At 58.6% G+C, this 22,110-nt stretch overlaps 1 protein-coding gene across 1 annotated transcript in view; it reads left to right on the forward strand.

The window, feature by feature from the left end:
* UBE3B (ubiquitin protein ligase E3B) overlaps positions 1–22,110 on the forward strand; it is a gene marked incomplete at both ends in the record, with an annotated part of 78,126 nt that overhangs the window by 30,804 nt on the left and 25,212 nt on the right. The window contains 2 exons of the mRNA XM_080717531.1: positions 2,507–2,683; positions 2,782–2,892. Coding sequence (XP_080573657.1) covers positions 2,507–2,683; positions 2,782–2,892 — 288 coding nt within the window. The remainder of the gene's footprint in view (positions 1–2,506; positions 2,684–2,781; positions 2,893–22,110) is intronic.

Genomic DNA, 22,110 nt, shown 5'->3' on the forward strand with positions numbered 1-22,110 from the left:
TCTGTGCTTCTCTGAGGCCTCTAGGTGCTGGTCTTGGTGCTGCGGGAGGCTCCCCTAGAGGCAGCTCGGGCTGGAGCGCTAATATCCCCAAACTGGAAGGAACCTCAGACACAGTCCCATCCAGCCCTTTCCACCTGTCGAAGGCAGACTAGGAGAGAGACTCGTTGTGTACTCTCGCTGGTGCACTGTCATGCCTCACGGGAGATTCGGAGCGCCATTCCTGCATGTGCACAGAACTTGGGGAAGAGCTTTAGATTCTTAGTGGTCGCTCAGGTACAGTGATGGTCACGCCCGGGAGCCCGGCCTTCCTTCCCCACCCAGTGTTCTCCACACCAGCACCCTGAGCTGCAGGAGGAGGAGGAGGAAGAGCGCCGGGCTCACACCTGCCTTCCTGCACAACTGTAACCCTCTCACAGTTACACCAGCTCCCAGGGCAGGGACTACCTCGGAGGAGGCAGGCGGCAGGTTCCTCTCCAGGACTCTTTAAAGAAGAGGCTGGAGGGCGGCGTGCAGCAAGACTGCGCTCGGAACCCAGCAAGTGTGCCCTGAGCGCGGCCGCAAGCTCGATAGCTCCCGCGTGCCCTCCCATCAGCCCTCGTGGCCTGCGGCATCTGCCGACAGGAGTACGGGTAGGAAGTGGGAACAGAATGGAGAGATCTGCGGGACCCAGGGATGTGGAACCCTCCGCCAGTCCCCAGGCCCACCAAGAGAATGCCCCTCAGTTAGGCACTGTGGCTCAGCGCTGCCACGGCTGCCTGGTGGCGTCTGCTTTCTCCCTTTCTTCATTCAATTTAATGTGCACAAAAGTGCTTTTCGGGTGTGAATGTACAAAACACGTCCTGTTTCTACAGTGACCCCAGGGACTTCAGAGGTCGTGTCTCTTCAGCTCACCAGCTCTGCAGCCTGCTTGCTGCCTGTGTGGGACTCGGCCTTTGGGTCGCTAAGCGAGCAGGACAGGAGAGCAGCAAGGGTGTCCCTGAAGGCCTCGCCGAGCTGCAGTGCTTGTTGACTTGTGACAGGGTGCCCAGATTGGCAGGCAGCACGCTGTGAAAGTGCGTTTGTGTCAGGACAAGCCTGCTGCGGTGTGCCAGTGAGGAGGGATGCAGGTTGGCCTCCGGAGGGTGTCAAGGTGATTTGTGACAGTGTCTAAAGCAGCAGTCTCAGGCCGGGCGTGAAGGCGCACGCTTGGATCCCAGCATTTAGGAGGCGAGACCCGAGGACCGCGGTTCACCAACAGCCTCAGCTACTTGGCCCTTTGCAACTCAGTGAGACCCTGTCTCAAAAAATAAAAAGACTGAAAAACAGGGCTGGGGTGTAGCTCGGAGGTGCAGTGCCCCCAGGTTCTATTCCAAGTGCCAAATAAATAAATAAATAAAGCGGCAGTTTCACCTGGTCACGGCCCTCTCATGTTAGCTGGGCCTGTCCTGTTCACTGGTTTTAATAAGCACTATTCTGCAATAAAACCTGCGTGCCCCAGAGCCAATAACAGCAGTGACACAGTCACAGCTGGGAAGAGTCGGCAGGTGAGGGTCAAGAGACACACTAGGCGATATGGTCCAGGAGAGGGGCCACCGGTCTGCAATTCTGGATATTAGGTAGTGCTAAATGGCTTTGTTGGTGTGTGTGTGTGTGTGTGTGTGTGTGTGTGTGTGTGTTTTGTGTTTCTGGGGATCAGGCCCAGATTTGAGGGGCTGACTGCAAGCCAGAAGCCCTCCTCCTCTTCTGCCAGGCATCTGCTCTGCTGCTCTAGGTCTTTCTGGACAGAAAGCCGGCCAGCTCTGCTTCCTGTCTCAGTTCCTGTGACTCCACCCCAGCTGCCCTGGGATGTAACCTTGGTCCCTCAGTACAACACTCAAGGCCCTGCGTGGCCCAGAGAAAGCAGGGGCTGAGGGGTGGGGCACTTGGCATTTTTCATCTTACTGTGTTTTGTAAGTTTGACTTTTTTCCTATGAGCTAAAAGGTTCTCTTAGCATTAAACAGGAGAAAAGCCAGGCGTGGTGGCGCACGCTTGTAATCCCCGCACTTGGGAGGCTGAGACAGGAGGATTGCAAAGGTTCGAAGCCAGCCTCAGCTACTTAGTGAGGCTCTCAGCAACTTAGTGAGACCCTGTTTCCAAATAAAATATAAAAATAGGTCTGGGAGTATAGCCTAGAGGTAGAAAGCCTTTGGGTTCCACCCCCAGTACCACAAACAAAACAACAAAACAAAACAAAACAAAAAAAACAGGAGAGAGGGATCTACCTTGTCCAGTTTTTGTCCTTTCTCTGATGGCCGAGAGCGCGTTGTGACGCACATCTCTGCTCCCTCCCTGCCCTCTCGAGGGCGGTCTCCCCTTGCCAGAGTATGAGGCCACTGCGTCATCAGAGTGAGTCTCCATTCTACGGCGAGCGGGCCGCTCTTCTCGTGTGTCCACAGTCCTGACCTGCACACTTAGTAACGACGTGGGGAGCTTACCCGCCTGAGTGGTGCGAGGCTGTGGTCCCAGCGGCTGTGACTGTCTTGGCAGGACGGCTACGAGCAGCTCCGGCAGCTCTCCCAGCACGCCATGAAGGGCGTAATCCGCGTGAAGTTTGTCAACGACCTCGGCGTGGACGAGGCTGGGATCGATCAGGACGGCGTTTTCAAGGAGTTCTTGGAAGAAATCATCAAGAGGGTGTTTGACCCTGCACTCAACCTGTTCAAGGTGGCTGTGGGGCCGAGTGTGGGGCGGGCAGCTGCGGAGCTTGGGGGACTGAGGACGAGACCTTGACCACCCGCCCCTCCCTGTGCTTTGCATGGCAGACGACCAGCGGGGATGAGAGGCTGTACCCCTCGCCCACGTCCTACATTCACGAGAACTACCTGCAGCTCTTCGAGTTCGTGGGGAAGATGCTGGGGAAGGCTGTGTACGAGGTAGGCACGCTAAGAAGTGTGGCGCAGGTGTGTACAGTGCAGTGTGACGGGCTTCACACCCTCGTGTGGTAGGCCCGGCTGTGTGAGCAGCCTCCTGTCCAGATACAGCCAGGAAAGGGCAGAAGCCAAGGCTGCCCACACGATGCCTGCGCTCTCCCTCTCGCCCACCCACAGTCCTGTTGGGTCTGTGAGAGCCACTGTCCACGGCCTCCCCCTGGCCTGGTTACTCTCCCAGGCCTCTCCCTGGTGTGAGGACGGAGCCACATTGCCACCCGCTGGCCAGTGCTCCCCTGCAGGACACAGCTGCGTGGCTTGGATAATGTGCTGTCCCTTTGTGGTGCTTGGAGTGGAACCCGGGCCCCACATGGAAGTGTGCTCTACCCCTGAGCGACACACAGCCCAGTTTTGAAGTCTTTTGTATCTGAGCAGGTGCTTCAGCGTGAGTCAGGGGCTCCGGGAATTGGCCTGTGGATTAGAACAAGGGTGGGTACTGCCTGGCCAGTGATGCCACCGTGTGCGCTTGGGTTGCTTTACCTCGCCAGGACAGTAGGGTAGGAAGAGCTGCGTGACTGGGCTGCCATTGCTGGGAAGTGAATTCCTACAGGGAGCCTTCCTTTGATGCTCACATTTGGTCCCTGGCCGTCAGCACTGCCGTCCTCCCCGTCGGCAAGAGGAGTGCTGAGTCCCCGTGCCCGAGGCTCGTTCTGTGGGTGCTGGGGAGGCCACACAGCTCCTGACCCTGTCCTTGGTGGGACTCCCTCTAGGCCACAGCGCAAGCCCCTCGCGGCCAGGCTTCATGGCCCTCGTGGGCTCCAGAGCCACATGAGCACCTCATCTCCCATGCCCAGAGGGCCTGGAGGCCAGGAGGGAGGCCAGAAGACCTTGTGGAGGCCTGGAGGCCTTGTGGAGGCCAGGAGGCCTTGTGGAGGCCAGCTGCCTTGGCTCGAGCACCCTGTGGCCGTCCCCTCTGGGATCCTCTGTCTGTGGCCTTGGCCCAAACACCACTGTGCTCCTCCTGCCCGGCGCTGGCTGGGCAGCCTGAGCGTTCATTCTCTGTCTCTGATCACTCATCTGCAAAGTGGAAGTAGTTTATTGTTAATTCCCATTTATAAAAACAAGAGCATGTGTGGTGGACATGCCTGTCATCCCAGTTCTTAGGAGGCTGAGACAGGAGGATCGCAGGTTCAAGGACAGCCTCGGCAATGTAGCGAGACTCTCAGCTACCCAGTGAGAGCCTGTTTCAAAACAAAATAACAAAAAGGGCCAGGGTAGGTCAGGTGGAGCGCCCCTGGGCTGCATCCCTAGTAACTCCGCGCGCGCGCACACGACCTACATGAGCGCATGCCAGCTTGTCCTTTAAGTGGCCCCTGGCTTTCCTAAACATCCTCCACAGAGGGGAGGGGAGGCCTCACCTCTACCCTCCCTCCTGAGCCTCTGACCTCTGACAGTCAGCATGATGAGAGCAGGGGGGCGCAGCCTGTGTGAGCTGGTGTGCGTTCACCCCGGGCCTGTGTGAGCTGGTGTGCGTTCACCCCGGGCCTGTGTGAGCGTTGGTGTGCGTTCACCCCGGGCCTGTGTGAGCTGGTGTGCGTTCACCCCGGGCCTGTGTGAGCTGGTGTGCGTTCACCCCGGGCCTGTGTGAGCTGGTGTGCGTTCACCCCGGGCCTGTGTGAGCTGGTGTGCGTTCACCCCGGGCCTGTGTGAGCTGGTGTGCGTTCACCCCGGGCCTGTGTGAGCTGGTGTGCGTTCACCCCGGGCCTGTGTGAGCTGGTGTGCGTTCACCCCGGGCCTGTGTGAGCTGGTGTGCGTTCACCCCGGGCCTGTGTGAGCTGGTGTGCGTTCACCCCGGGCCTGTGTGAGCTGGTGTGCGTTCACCCCGGGCCTGTGTGAGCTGGTGTGCGTTCACCCCGGGCCTGTGTGAGCTGGTGTGCGTTCACCCCGGGCCTGTGTGAGCGTTGGTGTGCGTTCACCCCGGGCCTGTGTGAGCTGGTGTGCGTTCACCCCGGGCCTGTGTGAGCTGGTGTGCGTTCACCCCGGGCCTGTGTGAGCTGGTGTGCGTTCACCCCAGTCCTGTGTGAGCTGGTGTGCGTTCACCCCGGGCCTGTGTGAGCTGGTGTGCGTTCACCCCAGTCCTGTGTGAGCTGGTGTGTGTTCACCCCGGGCCTGTGTGAGCAGTGGTGTGTGTTCATACCGGGACTGTGTGAGCGTTGGTGTGTGTTCACCCTGGGCCTGTGTGAGCTGGTGTGTGTTCACCCTGGGCCTGTGTGAGCTGGTGGTGTGCTTTCACCCTGGGCCTGTGTGAGCAGTGGTGTGTGTTCATACCGGGACTGTGTGAGCAGTGGTGTGTTCACCCTGGGTCTGTGTGAGCTGGTGTGTGTTCACACCGGGACTGTGTGAGCGGTGGTTTGTGTTCACCTCGGGGGTGTGTGAGTGGTGGTGTGTGTTCACTTGGGCCTGTGTGAGTGGTGGTGTGTGTTCACCTCGGGCCTGTGTGAGTGGCGGTGTATGTTCACCTGGGGCTGTGTGAGGTGTGTGTTCACCCCTGGTCTGTCTGAGCGGTGGTGTGTGTTCACTCTGGGCCTGTGTGAGCTGGTGTGTATTCACCCTGGGCCTATGTGAGTGGTGGTGTGTGTTCACCTTAGGGCCTGCATGAGTGGTGGTGTGTGTTCACCTTAGGGCCTGCGTGAGTGGTGGTGTGTGTTCACCTTGGGCATGTGTGAGCATTGTTGTGTGTGCACCTCGGGCCTGTGTGAGCGGTAGTTTCTGTTCACCCTGGGCCTGTGTGAGCGGTGGTGTGTGTTCACCCCCGGCCTGTGTGAGCTAGTTTGTGTTCACCCCAGGCCTGTGTGAGCAGTGGTGTGTGTTCAACTCAGGCCTGTGCGAGTGGTGGTGTGTTCACACTGGGCCTGTGTGAGCTGGTGTGTGTTCACCCTGGCCCTATGTGAGTGGTGGTGTGTGTTCACCTCTGGCCTCTGTAAGCGGTGGTGCACGTTCACCTCGGGCCTGTGTGAGTGGTAGTGTGTGTTCACCTAGGGCCTGTGTGAACGGTGGTGTGTTCACCCTGTGCCTGTGTGAGCTGGTGTGCGTTCACCCTGGGCCTGTGTGAGGTGTGTGTGCACCGTGGGCCTGTGTGAGCGGTGGTTTGTATTCACCATGGACCTGCGTGAGCGGTGGTGTGTGTTCACCTTGGGCCTGTGTAAGCGGTAGTGTGTGTTCACCTCGGGGCTGTGTGAGTGGTGGTGTGTGTCACACTGGGCCTGTGTGAGCAGTGGTGTGTGTTCACCTCGGGCCTGTGTGAGTGGTGGTGTGTGTTCACCCTGGCCTGTGTGAGGTGTGTGTTCACCTTGGGCCTGTGTGAGCGGTGGTGTGTGTTCACCCTAGCCTGTGTGAGCGGTGGTGTGTGTTCACCTCTGGTCTGTGTGAGTAGTGGTTGTGTTCACCCTGGGCCTGTGTGAGTGGTGGTGTGTTCACCCAAGGCCTGTGTGAGCTGCTGTGTATTCACTTCGGGCCTGTGTGAGGGGTGGTGTGCGTTCCCCATGGGCCTGTGTGAGCGGTGGTGTGTGTTCACCTCGGACCTGTGTGAGCGGTGGTGTGTTCACCCTAGGCCTGTGTGAGGTGTGTGTTCACCCTTGGCCTGTGTGAGCGGTGGTGTGTGTTCACCTTGGTCCTGTGTGAGCGGTGGTATGTGTTCACCTCTGACCTGTGAGCGGTGGTGTGTGTTCACCCTGGGCCTGTGTGAGCGGTGGTGTGTGTTCATTCTGGGCCTGTGTGAGGTGTGTGTTAACCCCGGGTCTGTGTGAGCGGTGGTGTGTTTTAACCCTGGGCCTGTGTGAGCTGGTTTGTGTTCACCCTGGGCCTGTGTGAGCTGGTGTGTGATCACCTCGGGCCAATGTGAGCGGTGGTGTGTGTTCATTCTGGGCATATGTGAGCGGTGGTGTGTATTCACTCCAGGCCTGTGTGAGTGGTGGTGTGTGTTCACCTTGGGCCTGTGTGAGCTGGTGTGTGTTCAAGTCAGGCCTGTGTGAGCAGTGGTGTGTTCACCCAGGGCCTGTGTGAGCTGGTGTGTGTTCTCCCTGGTCCAGTGTGAGTGGTGGTGTGTGTTCACCTCGGGCCTGTGTGAGCGGTGGTGTGTGTTCACCCTGGGCCTGCGTGAGTGGTGGTGTGTGTTCACCTTGGGCATGTGTGAGCGTTGTGTGTGCACCTCGGGGCTGTGTGAGCGGGTGTGTGTGTTTACCCTGGGCCTGTGTGAGCGGTGGTTTGTGTTCACCCCAGGCCTGTGTGAGCTGGTTTGTGTTCACCCCGGGCCTGTGTGAGCGGTGGAGTGTGTTCAACTCAGGCCTGTGTGAGTGGTGGTGTGTTCACACTGGGCCTGTGTGAGCTGGTGTGTGTTCACGCTGGCCCTATGTGAGTGGTAGTGTGTGTTCACCTCTGGCCTCTGTAAGCGGTGGTGTGTGAGTGGTGGTGTGTGTTCACCCTGGACCTGTGTGAGCGGTGGTGTGTGTTCACCTTGGTCCTGTGTGAGCGGTGGTGTGTGTTCACCTCTGACCTGTGAGCGGTGGTGTGTGTTCACCCTGGGCCTGTGTGAGCGGTGGTGTGTGTTCATTCTGGGCCTGTGTGAGGTGTGTGTTAACCCCGGGTCTGTGTGAGCGGTGGTGTGTTTTAACCCTGGGCCTGTGTGAGCTGGTTTGTGTTCACCCTGGGCCTGTGTGAGCTGGTGTGTGATCACCTCGGGCCAATGTGAGCGGTGGTGTGTGTTCATTCTGGGCATATGTGAGCGGTGGTGTGTATTCACTCCAGGCCTGTGTGAGCGGTGGTGTGTATTCACCTCGGGCCTGTGTGAGCGGTGGTGTGTGTTCACCTCAGGTCTGTGTGAGCGGTGGTATGTTCACCCAGGGCCTGTGTGAGCTGGTGTGTGTTCTCCCTGGTCAAGTGTGAGAGGTGGTGTGTGTTCACCCTGGGCCTGAGTGAGTGGTGGTGTGTGTTCACATTGGGCCAGTGTGAGCGGTGGTGTGTGTTCACCTCGGGTCTGTGTGAGCTGGTGTGTGTTCACCCTGGGCCTGTGTGACGTATGTGTTCACCCCGATTCTGTGTGAGCGGTGGTGTGTGTTCACCCTGAGCCTGTGTGAGCAGGTGTGTGTTCACCCTGGGCCTGTGTGAGCAGTGGTGTGTGTTCACCTTGGGCCTGTGTGAGCGGTGGTGTGTGTTCAACCTGGGCATGTGTGAGCGTTGGTGTGTGTTCACCTTGGTCCTGTGTGAGCGGTGGTGTGTGTTCACCCTGGGCCTGTGTGAGTGGTGGTGTGTGTTCACCCTGGGCCTGTGTGAGGTGTGTGTTCACTCCCGATTCTGTGTGAGCGGTGGTGTGTTCACCCTGGGCCTGTGTGAGCTGGTGTGTGTTCACCCTGGGCCTGTGTGAGTGGTGGTGTGTGTTCACCTTGGGCCAGTGTGAGCGGTGGTGTGTGTTCAACTCGGGCCTGTGTGAGCTGGTGTGTGTTCACCCTGGGCCTGTGTAAGCGGTGGTGTGTGTTCACCTCGGGCTTGTGTGAGCTGTTGTGTGTTCACCCTGGGCCTGTATGACGTATGTGTTCACCCCGATTCTGTGTGAGCGGTGGTGTGTGTTCACCCTGAGCCTGTGTGAGCTGGTGTGTGTTCACCCTGGGCCTGTATGAGCGGTGGTGTGTGTTCACCCTGGGCATGTGTGAGCGGTGGTGTGTGTTCAACCTGGGCATGTGTGAGCGTTGGTGTGTGTTCACCTTGGTCCTGTGTGAGCGGTGGTGTGTGTTCACCCTGGGCCTGTGTGAGCGGTGGTGTGTGTTCACCCTGGGCCTGTGTGAGCGTTGGTGTGTGTTCACCCTGGGCCTGTGTGAGGTGTGTGTTCACCCCGGGTCTGTGTGAGCGGTGGTGTGTTTTAACCCTGGGCCTGTGTGAGCTGGTTTGTGTTCACCCTGGGCCTGTGTGAGCTGGTATGTGATCACCTCGGGCCAATGTGAGCGGTGGTGTGTGTTCACCCTGGGCCTATGCGAGCGGTGGTGTGTGTTCACTCCAGGCCTGTGTGAGTGGTGGTGTGTGTTCACCTTGGGCATGTGTAAGCGTTGGTGTGTGTTCACCTCGGGCCTGTGTGAGCGGTAGTGTGTGTTCACCCTGGGCTTGTGTGAGTGGTGGTGTGTGTTCACCCTGGGCCTGTGTGAGGTGTGTGTTCACCCCGGGTCTGTGTGAGCGGTGGTGTGTTTTAATCCTGGGCTTGTGTGAGCTGGTTTGTGTTCACCCTGGGCCTGTGTGAGCTGGTATGTGATCACCTCGGGCCAATGTGAGCTGTGGTGTGTGTTCACCCTGGGCCTATGCGAGCGGTGGTGTGTATTCACTCCAGGCCTGTGTGAGTGGTGGTGTGTGTTCACCTTGGGCATGTGTGAGCGTTGGTGTGTGTTTACCTCGGGCCTGTGTGAGCGGTAGTGTGTATTCAACCTGGGCCTGTGTGAGCGGTGGTGTGTGTTCACCTTGGGCCTGTGTGAGCGGTGGTGTGTGTTCACCTTGGGCATGTGTGAGCTTTGGTGTGTGTTCACCTTGGTCCTGTGTGAGCAGTGGTGTGTGTTCACCTCTGACCTGTGAACAGTGGTGTGTGTTCACCCTGGGCCTGTGTGAGCGTTGGTGTTTGTTCACCCTGGGCCTGTGTGAGGTGTGTGTTCACCCCGGGCCTGTGTGAGCTGGTATGTGATCACCTCGGGCCAATGTGAGCGGTGGTGTGTGTTCACCCTGGGCCTATGCGAGCGGTGGTGTGTATTCACTCCAGGCCTGTGTGAGCGGTGGTGTGTGTTCACCTTGGGCATGTGTGAGCGTTGGTGTGTGTTCACCCTGGGCTTGTGTGAGCGGTGGTGTGTGTTCACCCCGGGACTGTGTGAGTGGTGGTGTGTTTTCACCCCGGGCCTGTGTGAGTGTTGTGTGTGCACGAAAGGCCTGTGTGAGCTGCTTTGTGTTCACCCTGGGCCTGTGTGAGCTGGTATGTGATCACCTCGGGCCAATGTGAGCGGCGGTGTGTGTTCACCCTGGGCCTATGCGAGCGGTGGTGTATATTCACTCCAGGCCTGTGTGAGTGGTGGTGTGTGTTCACCTTGGGCATGTGTGAGCGTTGGTGTGTGTTCACCTCGGGCCTGTGTGAGCGGTAGTGTGTGTTCACCCTGGGCCTGTGTGAGCGGTGGTGTGTGTTCACCCCGGGACTGTGTGAGCGGTGGTGTGTTTTCACCCCGGGCCTGTGTGAGTGTTGTGTGTGCACGAAAGGCCTGTGTGAGCTGGTGTGTGTTCACCTCGGGCCTGTGTGAGCGGTTGTGTGTATTCACCCTGGCCAGTGTGAGCGGTGGTGTGTGTTCAACTCGGGCCTGTGTGAGTGGTGGTGTGTGTTCACCCTGGGCCAGGGTGAGTGGTTGTGTGTGTTTACCAAAGGCCAGTGTGAGCTGGTGTGTGTTCACATTGGGCCTATGTGAGTGGTGGTGTGTGTTCACCCTGGGCGTGTGTGAACGATGGTGTGTGTTCACCCCGGTCCTGTGTGTGCGGTGGTGTGTGTTCACCCCGGTCCTGTGTGTGAGGTGGTGTGTGTTCACCTCAGGCCTGTGTGAGTGGTGATTTGTGTTAACCCTGGGCCTGTATTAGCTTGTGTTTGTTCACCCTGGGCCTGTGTGAGCGGTGGTGTGTGTTCACCCTGGGCCTGTGTGAGGTGTGTGTTCACCCCGGGTCTGTGTGAGCGGTAGTGTGTGTTCACCCTGGCCTGTGTGAGCGGTGGTGTGTGTTCACCTCGGGCCTGTGTGAGTGGTGGTGTGTGTTCACCCTGGGCCAGGGTGAGTGGTTGTGTGTGTTCACCAAAGGCCTGTGTGAGCTGGTGTGTGTTCACATTGGGCCTGTGTGAGTGTTAGTGTGAGTTCCCCCTGGGCCTGTGTGAGTGGTGGTGTGTGTTCACCCCGGGACTGTGAGCGGTGGTGTGTTTTCACCCCGGGACTGTGTGAGCTGGTGTGTTTTCACCCCGGGCCTGTGAGAGGGTGTGTTCACGCAAGGCCTGTGTGAGCTGGTGTGTGTTCACGCCAGGCCTGTGTGAGCGGTGGTGTGTGTTCAACTCGGGCCTGTGTGAGCGGTTGTGTGTTCACCGTGGGCCTGTGTGAGCTGGTGTGTGTTCACCCTGGGACTGTGTGAGTGGTGGTGTGTGTTCACCTCGGGCCTGAGTGAGTGGTGGTTGTGTTCAGCCTGAGTGTGTGTGAGCGGTGGTGTGTGTTTACCTCGGGCCTGTGTGAGCAGTAGTGTGTGTTCACCTCGTGCCTGTGTGAGCAGTGGTGTGTGTTCACCTCAGGCCTGTGTGAGTGGTGGTGTGTGTTCATCCTGGGCCTGTGTGAGCGGTGGTGTGTGTTCACCCTGGGCCTGTGTGAGCTGGTGTGTGTTCACCCTGGGACTGTGTGAGTGGTGGTGTGTGTTCACCTCGTGCCTGAGTGAGTGGTGGTTGTGTTCACCCTGAGTGTGTGTGAGCGGTGGTGTGTGTTTACCTCGGGCCTGTGTGAGCAGTAGTGTGTGTTCACCTCGTGCCTGTGTGAGCAGTGGTGTGTGTTCACCTCAGGCCTGTGTGAGTGGTGGTGTGTGTTCATCCTGGGCCTGTGTGAGCGGTGGTGTGTGTTCACCCTGGGCCTGTGTGAGCTGGTGTGTGTTCACCCTGGGCCTGTGTGAGCGGTGGAGTGTGTTCACCTGGACCTGCGTGAGCGGTGGTGTGTGTTCACCTTGGGCCTGTGTAAGCGGTAGTGTGTGTTCACCTCGGGCGTGTGTGAGTGGTGGTGTGTGTTCACTTGGGCCTGTGAGCGGTGGTGTGTGTGTGTTCACCTCGGGCCTATGTGAGTGGTGGTGTATGTTCACCCTGGGCCTGTGTGAGCGGTGGAGTGTGTTCACCCTGGACCTGCGTGAGCAGTGGTGTGTGTTCACCTTGGGCCTGTGTAAGCGTGGTTTGTGTTCACCTCGGGCGTATGTGAGTGGTGTTGTGTGTTCACTTGGGCCTGTGAGCAGTGGTGTGTGTTCACCTTGGGCCTATGTGAGTGGTGGTGTATGTTCACCCTGGGCCTGTGTGAGGTGTGTGTTCACCCCTGATCTGTGTGATCGGTGGTGTGTGTTCACCCTGGGCCTGTGTGACCTGGTGTGTGTTCACCCTTGGCCTGTGTGAGCGGTGGTGTGTGTTGACCTTAGGGCCTGTGTGAATGGTGGTGTGTGTTCATCCTGGGCCTGTGTGAGCTGGTGTGTGTTCACCCTGGGCCTGTGTGAGCGGTGGAGTGTGTTCACCCTGGGCCTGTGTGAGCTGGTGTGTGTTCACCCCGGGTCTTTGTGAGCGGTGGTGTGTGTTCACCTCGGGCCTCTATGAACGGTGGTGTGTGTTCACCCTGGGCCTTTGTGAGCGGTGTTGTTTGTTCATCCTGGGCCTGTGTGAGGTGTTTGTTCACCCTGGGCCTGTGTGAGTGTTTGTGTTCACCCGGGACCTGTGTGAGCGGTGGTGTGTGTTCACCTTGGTCCTGTGTAAGTGGTGGTTTGTGTTCACCTCGGGCGTGTGTGAGTGGTGGTGTGTGTTCACCCTGGGCCTTTGTGAGCGGTGGTGTGTGTTCACCTCGGGCATGTGTGAGTGGTGGTGTGTGTTCACCCTGGGCCTGTGTGTGGTGTGTGTTCACCCCCGATTCTGTGTGAGCGGTGGTATGTGTTCACCCTGGGCCTGTGTGAGCTGGTGTGTGTTCACCCTGGGCCTGTGTGAGGTGTGTGTTCACTCGGGCCTGTGTTAGTGGTGGTGTGTGTTCACCTTGGTCCTGTGTGAGCGGTGGTGTGTGTTCACCTCGGGCCAGTGTGAGTGTTGGTGTGTGTTCACCCTGGGCCTGTGTGAGGTGTGTGTTCACCCCAGGTCTGTGTGAGGTGTGTGTTCACTCTGGGCCTGTGTGAGCGGTGGTTTGTGTTCACATCGGGCCTGTGTGAGCGGTGGTGTGTGTTCCCCCTGGGCCTGTGTGAGCTGGTGTGTGTTCATCCTGGGCCTGTGTGAGCGGTGGTGTGTGTTCACCCCGGGCCTGTGTGAGCGGTGGTGTGTGTTCACCTCGGGCCAGTGTGAGTGTTGGTGTGTGTTCACCCTGGGCCTGTGTGAGGTGTGTGTTCACCCCAGGTCTGTGTGATCGGTGGTGTGTGTTCACTCAGGGCCTGTGTGAGCGGTGGTTTGTGTTCACATCGGGCCTGTGTGAGCGGTGGTGTGTGTTCCCCCTGAGCCTGTGTGAGCTGGTGTGTGTTCATCCTGGGCCTGTGTGAGTGGAGGTGTGTGTTCACCCAAGCCTGTGTAAGCGTGTGTGTTTTCACCTCGGGCCTGTGTGAGTGGTGGTGTGTGTTCACCCTGGGCCTGTGTGAGCAGTGGTTGTGTTCAACCCGGACCTGTGTGAGTGGTGGTGTGTGTGCACCCTGGGCCTGTGTGAGCGGTGGTGTGTGTTCACCCTGGGCCTGTGTGAGTGGTGGTGTGTGTTCACCCTGGGCCTGTGTGAGCGGTGGTGTGTGTTCACCCCGGGCCTGTGTGAGCGGTGGTGCGCGTTCACCTCGGGCCTTTATGAGCGGTAGTGTGTGTTCACCTCGGGCCTGTGTGAGCGGTGGTGTGTTCAACCTGTGCCTGTGTGAGCTGGTGTGCGTTCACCCTGGGCCTGTGTGAGGTGTGTGTGCACCGTGGGCCTGTGTGAGCGGTGGTGTGTATTCACCCTGGACCTGCGTGAGCGGTGGTGTGTGTTCACCCCGGGACTGTGTGAGCCGTGGTGTGTTTTGACCCCGGGCCTGTGTGAGTTTTGTGTGTGCATGCAAGGCCTGTGTGAGCTGGTGTGTGATTACCCCGGGCCTGTGTGAGCGGTGGTGTGTGTTCACGCTGGGCCTATGTGAGGTTTGTGTTCACCCTGGGCCTTTGTGAGCGGTGGTGTGTGTTCACCCTGGGCCTGTGTGAGGTGTGTGTTCACCCTGGGCCTGTGTGAGCGTTGGAGTGTGTTCACCCTGTACCTGCGTGAGCAGTGGTGTGTGTTCACCTTGGTCCTGTATAAGCGGTGGTTTGTGTTCACCTCGGGCGTGTGTGAGTGGTGGTGTGTGTTCACCCTGGGCCTGTGTGAGGTGTGTGTTCACCCCCGATTCTGTGTGAGCGGTGGTGTGTTCACAATGGGCCTGTGTGAGCTGGTGTGTGTTCACCCTGGGCCTGTGTGAGCGGTGGTGTGTGTTCACCTTGGGCGTGTGTGAGCGGTGGTGTGTTCACCTCGGGCCTGTGTGAGCGGTGGAGTGTGTTCACCCTGAACCTGTTTAAGTGGTGGTGTTTGTTCACCTTGGTCCTGTGTGAGCGGTGGTGTGTGTTCACCTCGGACCTCTGAGTGGTGGTGTGTGTTCACTCTGGGCCTGTGTGAGTGGTGGTGTGTGTTCACCCTGGGCCTGTGTGAGGTGTGTGTTCACAACGGTTCTGTGTGAATGGTGGTGTGTGTTCACCACGGGCCTGTGTGAGCGGTGTTGTGTGTTCACCTCGGGCCTGTGTGAGCAGTGGTGTGTATTCACCCTGGGCCTGTGTGAGGTGTGTGTTCACTCCCGATTCTGTTGAGCGGTGGTGTGTGTTCACCTCGGCCTGTGTGAGCTGGTGTGTGCTCACCCTGGGCCTGTGTGAGCGGTGGTGTGTGTTCACCCTAGGCCTATGTGAGGTGTGTGTTCACCCCCGATTCTGTGTGAGCGGTGGTGTGTATCACCCTGGGCCTGTGTGAATTGTGTGTTCACCCAAGGCCTGTGTGAGCTGGTGTGTGTTCACCTCAGGCCTGTGTGAGCGGTGGTGTGTGTTCACCTCGGGCCTGTGAGCGGTGGTGTGTGTTCACCCTGGGTCTGTGTGAGTTGTGTGTTCACCCTTGGCCTGTGTGAGTGGTAGTGTGTGTTCACCCTGGACCTGCGTGAGCGGTGGTGTGTGTTCACCCCGGGACTGTGTGAGCCGTGGTGTGTTTTGACCCCGGGCCTGTGTGAGTTTTGTGTGTGCATGCAAGGCCTGTGTGAGCTGGTGTGTGATTACCCCGGGCCTGTGTGAGCGGTGGTGTGTGTTCACGCTGGGCCTATGTGAGGTTTGTGTTCACCCTGGGCCTTTGTGAGCGGTGGTGTGTGTTCACCCTGGGCCTGTGTGAGGTGTGTGTTCACCCTGGGCCTGTGTGAGCGTTGGAGTGTGTTCACCATGTACCTGCGTGAGCAGTGGTGTGTGTTCACCTTGGTCCTGTATAAGCGGTGGTTTGTGTTCACCTCGGGCGTGTGTGAGTGGTGGTGTGTGTTCACCCTGGGCCTGTGTGAGGTGTGTGTTCACCCCCGATTCTGTGTGAGCGGTGGTGTGTTCACAATGGGCCTGTGTGAGCTGGTGTGTGTTCACCCTGGGCCTGTGTGAGCGGTGGTGTGTGTTCACCTTGGGCGTGTGTGAGCAGTGGTGTGTTCACCTCGGGCCTGTGTGAGCGGTGGAGTGTGTTCACCCTGAACCTGTTTAAGTGGTGGTGTTTGTTCACCTTGGTCCTGTGTGAGCGGTGGTGTGTGTTCACCTCGGACCTCTGAGTGGTGGTGTGTGTTCACTCTGGGCCTGTGTGAGTGGTGGTGTGTGTTCACCCTGGGCCTGTGTGAGGTGTGTGTTCACAACGGTTCTGTGTGAATGGTGGTGTGTGTTCACCACGGGCCTGTGTGAGCGGTGTTGTGTGTTCACCTCGGGCCTGTGTGAGCAGTGGTGTGTATTCACCCTGGGCCTGTGTGAGGTGTGTGTTCACTCCCGATTCTGTTGAGCGGTGGTGTGTGTTCACCTCGGCCTGTGTGAGCTGGTGTGTGCTCACCCTGGGCCTGTGTGAGCGGTGGTGTGTGTTCACCCTAGGCCTATGTGAGGTGTGTGTTCACCCCCGATTCTGTGTGAGCGGTGGTGTGTATCACCCTGGGCCTGTGTGAATTGTGTGTTCACCCAAGGCCTGTGTGAGCTGGTGTGTGTTCACCTCAGGCCTGTGTGAGCGGTGGTGTGTGTTCACCTCGGGCCTGTGAGCGGTGGTGTGTGTTCACCCTGGGTCTGTGTGAGTTGTGTGTTCACCCTTGGCCTGTGTGAGTGGTAGTGTGTGTTCACCCTGGACCTGCATGAGCAGTGGTGTGTGTTCTTCTTGGGCATGTGTGATTGGACCTGTGTGTTCACTTCGGACCCCTGTGAGCGGTGGTGTGTGTTCACCCTGGGCCTGTGTGAGCGGTGGTGTGTGTTCACCGTTGGCCTGTGTGAGCTGTGTGTTCACCCCGGGTCTGTGTGAGCGGTGGTTTGTGTTCACACTGGGCGTGTGTGAGCTGGTGTTTGTTCATCCTGGGCCAGTGTGAGAGGTGGTGTGTATGCACCTCGGGCCTGTGTGAGCGGTGGTGTGTTTTCACCCTGGGCCTGTGTGAGCGGTGGTGTTTGTTCACCTCGGGCCTGTGTGAGTGTTGGTGTGTGTTCACCCTGGGCCTGTGTGAGTGGTGGTGTGTGTTCACCCAAGCCTGTGTAAGCTGGTGTGTGTTCACCTCGGGCCTGTGTGAGTGGTGGTGTGCGTTCCCCCTGGGCCTGTGTGAGCGGTGGTGTGTGTTCTAAATGGGTGTGTGAGCGGTGGTGTGTGTTCACCCCGGGACTGTGTGAGCGGTGGTGTGTTTTCACCCCTTGCCTGTGTGAGCTGGTGTGTTTTCACCCCGGGCCTGTGTGAGTGTTGTGTATGCAAGCAAGGCCTCTGTGAGCTGGTGTGTGTTCACCCCGGGCCTGTACGAGCGGTGGTGTGTGTTCACCCTAGTCCTATGTGAGGTTTGTGTTCACCCTGGGCCTTTGTGAGCGGTGGTGTGTGTTCACCCTGGGCCTGTGTGATGTGTGTGTTCACCCTGGGCCTGTGTGAGCGTTGGAGTGTGTTCACCCTGTACCTGCGTGAGCGGTGGTGTGTGTTCACCTTGGTCCTGTGTAAGCTGTGGTTTGTGTTCACCTCGGGCGTGTGTGAGTGGTGGTGTGTGTTCACTCTGGGCCTGTGTGAGGTGTGTGTACACTCTGGGCCTGTGTGAGGTGTGTGTTCACCCCCGATTCTGTGTGAGCTGGTGTGTGTTCACCCTTGGCCTGTGTGAGCGGTGGTGTGTGTTCACCTTGGGTGTGTGTGAGCGGTGGTGTGTGTTCACCTCGGGCCTGTGTGAGCGGTGGTGTGTTTTCACCCTTGGCCTGTGTGAGCTGGTGTGTGTTCACCCTGGGCCTGTGTGAGCGGTGGAGTGTGTTCACCCTGAACCTGTGTGAGCAGTGGTGTGTGTTCAACTTGGTCCTGTGTGAGCGGTGGTGTGTGTTCACCTCAGACCTGTGAGTGGTGGTGTATGTTCACCCTGGGCCTGTGTGAGGTGTGTGTTCACCCTGGGCCTGTGTGAGCGTTGTAGTGTGTTCACCCTGTACCTGCGTGAGCGGTGGTGTTTGTTCACCTTGGTCCTGTGTAAGCGGTGGTTTGTGTTCACCTCGGTCCTGTGTGAGTGGTGGTGTGTTTTCACCCTGGGCCAGTGTGAGGTGAGTGTTCACCCTCTATTCTGTGTGAGCGGTGGTGTGTTCACTCTGGGCCTGTGTGAGCTGGTGTGTGTTCACCCGGGCCTATGTGAACGGTGGTGTGCGTTCACCTTGGGCGTGTGTGAGCAGTGGTGTTTGTTCACCTTGGTCCTCTGTAAGCGGTGGTTTGTATTCACCTCGGTCCTGTGTGAGTGTTGGTGTGTGTTCACTCTGGGCCTGTGTGAGGTGTGTGTTCACCCCCGATTCTGTGTGAGCGGTGGTGTGTTCACCCTGGGCCTGTGTGAGCTGGTGTTTGTTCACCCGGGCCTATGTGAACGGTGGTGTGCGTTCACCTTGGGCGTGTGTGAGCAGTGGTGTGTGTTCACCTTGGTCCTGTGTAAGCGGTGGTTTGTATTCACCTCGGTCCTGTGTGAGTGTTGGTGTGTGTTCACCCTGGGCCTGTGTGAGGTGTGTGTTCACCCCCGATTCTGTGTGAGTGGTGGTGTGTTCACCCTGGGCCTGTGTGAGCTAGTGTGTGTTCACCCTGGGCCTGTGTGAGCGGTGGTGTGTGTTCACCTTGGGCGTGTGTGAGCGGTGGTGTGTGTTTACCTCGGGCCTGTGTGAGCGGTTGTGTGTGTTCACCCTTTGCCTGTGTGAGGTGTGTGTTCACCCTGGACCTGTGTGAGCGGTGGTGTGTGTTCACCCTTGGTCTGTGTGAGCGGTGGTATGTGTTCACCTCGGACCTGTGAGTGGTTGTGTGTGTTCACCCTGGGCTTGTGTGAGCGGTGGTGTGTGTTCATTCTGGGCCTATGTGAGGTGTGTGTTCACCACGGTTCTGTGTGAATGGTGGTGTGTGTTTACCACGGGCCTGTGTGAGCGGTGGTGTGTGTTCACCTCGGGCCTGTGCGAGTGGTGGTGTGTGTTCACCCTGGGCCTGTGTGAGGTGTGTGTTCACCCCCGATTCTGTGTGAGCGATGGTGTGTGTTCACCGCGGGCCTGTATGAGCTGGTGTGTGCTCAAACTGGGCCTGTGTGAGCAGTGGTGTGTGTTCACCTCGGGCCTCTGTGAGTGGTGGGGTGTGTTCACCTCGGCCCTGTGTGAGCGGTGGTGTGTGTTCACCTCGGGCTTGTGTGAGCGGTGGTGTATTTTCACCCTGGGCCTGTGTGAGTTGTGTGTTCACCCTTGGCCTGTGTGAGTGGTGCTGTGTGTTCACCCTGGACCTGCATGAGCAGGGGTGTGTGTTCTCCTTGAACATGTGTGAGTGGACCTGTGTGTTCACCTCGGACCTGTGTGAGCGGTGGTGTGTGTTCACCTCGGGCCTGTGTCAGCGGTGGTGTGTGTTCACCCCGGGCCTGTGTGAGGTGTGTGTTCATTCTTGGCCTGTGTGAGCGGAGGAGTGTGTTCACCTTGGACCTGTGTGAGCGGTGGTGTGTGTTCACCTTGGTCCTGTGTGAGCGGTGGTGTGTGTTCACCCTGGACCTGTGAGTGGTGGTGTGTGTTCCCCCTGGGCCTGAGTGAGCGGTGGTGTATGTTCACCCTGGGCCTGTGTGAGGTGTGTGTTCACCACGGGCCTGTGTAAGCGGTGGTGTGTGTTCACCTCGGGGTGTGTGAGAAGTGGTGTTTTTTCACCCTGGGCCTGTGTGAGGTGTGTGTTCACCACGGGCCTGTGTAAGCGGTGGTGTGTGTTCACCTCGGGCCTGTGTGAGCTGGTGTGTGCTCACCCTGGGCCTGTGTGAGCTGTGGTGTGTGTTCACCTCAGGCCTCTGTGAGTTGTGGTGTGTGTTCACCTCGGGCCTGTGTGAGCGGTGGTGTGTGTTCACCCTTGGCCTGTGTGAGGTGTGTGTTCACCCCCGATTCTGTGTGAGCGGTGGTGTATTCACCCTGGGCCTGTGTGAGCTGGTGTGTGTTCACCCTGGGCCTGTGTGAGCGGTGGTGTGTGTTCACCTTGGGCGTGTGTGAGCGGTGATGTGTGTTTACCTCGGGCCTGTGTGAGCGGTGGTCTGTGTTCACCCTTTGCCTGTGTGAGGTGTGTGTTCACCCTGGACCTATGTGAGCGGTGGTGTGTGTTCACCCTTGGCCTGTGTGAGCGGTGGTGTGTGTTCATTCTGGGCCTATGTGAGGTGTGTGTTCACCACGGTTCTGTGTGAATGGTGGTGTGTGTTTACCACGGGCCTGTGTGAGCGGTGGTGTGTTCACCCTGGGCCTGTGTGAGCTGGTGTGTGTTCACCTTGGGCCTGTGTGAGCGGTGGTGTGTGTTCACCTTGGGCGTGTGTGAGCGGTGGTGTGTGTTCACCTCGGGCCTGTGTGAGCGGTGGTGTGTGTTCACCCTTTGCCTGTGTGAGGTGTGTGTTCATCTTTGGCCAGTGTGAGCGGTGGAGTGTGTTCACCCTGGACCTGTGTGAACGGTGGTGTGTGTTCACTTTGGTCCTGTGTGAGTGGTGGTGTGTGTTTACCTCGAACCTGTTAGTGGTGGTGTGCGTTCACCCTGGGCCTGAGTGAGCGGTGGTGTGTGTTCACCCTGGGCCTGTGTGAGGTGTGTGTTCACCACGGGTCTGTGTGAATGGTGGTGTGTGTTCACGGGCCTGTGTGAGCGGTGGTGTGTGTTCACCTCGTGCCTGTGTGAGCGGTGGTTTGTGTTCACCTCGGGCCTGTGTGAGCGGTGGTGTGTGTTCCCCCCGGGCCTGTGTGAGCTGGTGTGTGTTCACCCTGGCCTGTGTGAGTGGTGGTGTGTGTTCACCTAAGCCTGTGTGAGCTGGTGTGTGTTCACCTCGGGCCTGTGTGAGTGTTGGTGTGTGTTCACCCTTGGCCTGTGTGAGCGGTGGTTGTGTTCAACCCGGGCCTGTGTGAGAGGTGGTGTGTGTGCACCTTGGGCCTGTGTGAGCGGTGGTGTGTGTTCACCCCGGGCCTGTGTGAGCTGGTTTGTGTTCACCCTAGCCTGTGTGAGCGGTGGTGTGTGTTCAACTCAGGCCTGTGTGAGCGGTGGTGTGTGTTCACCTCGGGACTTTTTGAGCAGGTGTGTGTTCACCCTGGCCCTATGTGAGTGGTGGTGTGTGTTCACCTCTGGCCTCTGTAAGCGGTTGTGTGTGATCACCCCGGGCCTGTGTGAGCGATGGTGCGCGTTCACCTCGGGCCTGTGTAAGCGGTAGTGTGTGTTCACCTCGGGCCTGTGTGAGTGGTGGTGTGTTCACCCTTGGCCTGTGTGAGCTGGTGTGCGTTCACCCTGGGCCTGTGTGAGGTGTGTATGCACCTCGGGCCTGTGTGAGCGGCGGTGTGTGTTCACCCTGGACCTGCGTGAGCGGTGGTGTGTGTTCACCTTGGGCCTGTGTAAGCGGTATTGTGTGTTCACTTCGGGGCTGTGTGAGTGGTGGTGTGTGTCACACTGGGCCTGTGTGAGCAGTGGTGTGTGTTCACCTCGGGCCTGTGTGAGTGGTGGTGTGTGTTCACCCTGGCCTGTGTGAGGTGTGTGTTCACCTCGGGCCTGTGTGAGTGGTAGTGTGTGTTCACCTCGGGCCTGTGTGAGCGGTGGTGTGTGTTCACCTCTGGTCTGTGTGAGTGGTGGTGTGTGTTCACCCAGGGCCTGTGTGAGTGGTGGTGTGTGTTCACCCAAGGCCTGTGTGAGCTGGTGTGTGTTCACCTCGGGCCTGTGTGAGCGGTGGTGTGCGTTCCCCCTGGGCCTGTGTGAGCGGTGGTGTGTGTTCACCCTGGGCCTGTGTGAGTGGTGGTGTGTGTTCACCCAAGCCTGTGTGAGCTGGTGTGTGCTCACCCTGGGCCTGTGTGAGCTGTGGTGTGTGTTCACCTCAGGCCTCTGTGAGTGGTGGTGTGTGTTCACCTCGGGCCTGTGTGAGCGGTGGTGTGTGTTCACCTTAGGCCTGTGTGAGTGGTGGTGTGTGTTCACCCTGGACCTGCATGAGCAGTGGTGTGTGTTCACCTTGGGCATGTGTGAGTGGATCTGTGTGTTCACCTGGGACCTGAGTGAGCGGTGGTGTGTGTTCACCCTGAGCCTGTGTGAGCAGTGGTGTGTGTTCACGGTAGGCTTGTGTGAGGTGTGTGTTCACCCCGGGTCTGTGTGAGCGGTGGTTTGTGTTCACACTGGGCCTTTGTGAGCTGGTGTGTGTTCATCCTGGGTCAGTGTGAGCGGTGGTGTGTGTTCACCTCGGGCCTGTGTGAGTGTTGGTGTGTGTTCACCCTGGGCCTGTTGAGCGGTGGTGTGTGTTCACCTCGGGCCTGTGTGAGTGTTGGTGTGTGTTCACCCTGGGCCTGTGTGAGCTGGTATGTGTTCATCCTGGGCCTGTGTGAGCGGTGGTGTGTGTTCACCTTGGGCGTGTGTGAGCGGTGGTGTGTGTTCACCTCGGGCCTGTGTGAGTGGTGGTGTGTGTTCACCCTGGGCCTGTGTGAGGTGTGTGTTCACTCTGGGCCTGTGTGAGCGGTGGTGTGTGTTCACCTCGGGCCTGTGTGAGTGGTGGTGTGGTTTCACCCTGGGCCTGTGTGAGCGGTGTTGTGTTTTAACCCTGGGCCTGTGTGAGCTGGTGTGTGGTCACCCCGGGCCTGTGTGAGCTGGAGTGTGTTCACCCTGGGCGTGTGTGAGCTGGTTTGTGTTCACCTTCGGCCTGTGTGAGCTGGTGTGTGTTCACCCTGGGCCTGTGTGAGAGGGTGTGTTCATGCAAGGCCTGTGTGAGCTGGTGTGTGTTCACACTGGGCCTGTGTGAGCG

This window comes from Muscardinus avellanarius, assembly GCF_963383645.1.
Source record: "Muscardinus avellanarius genome assembly, chromosome: 21".
Classification (NCBI taxonomy): domain Eukaryota; kingdom Metazoa; phylum Chordata; class Mammalia; order Rodentia; family Gliridae; genus Muscardinus; species Muscardinus avellanarius.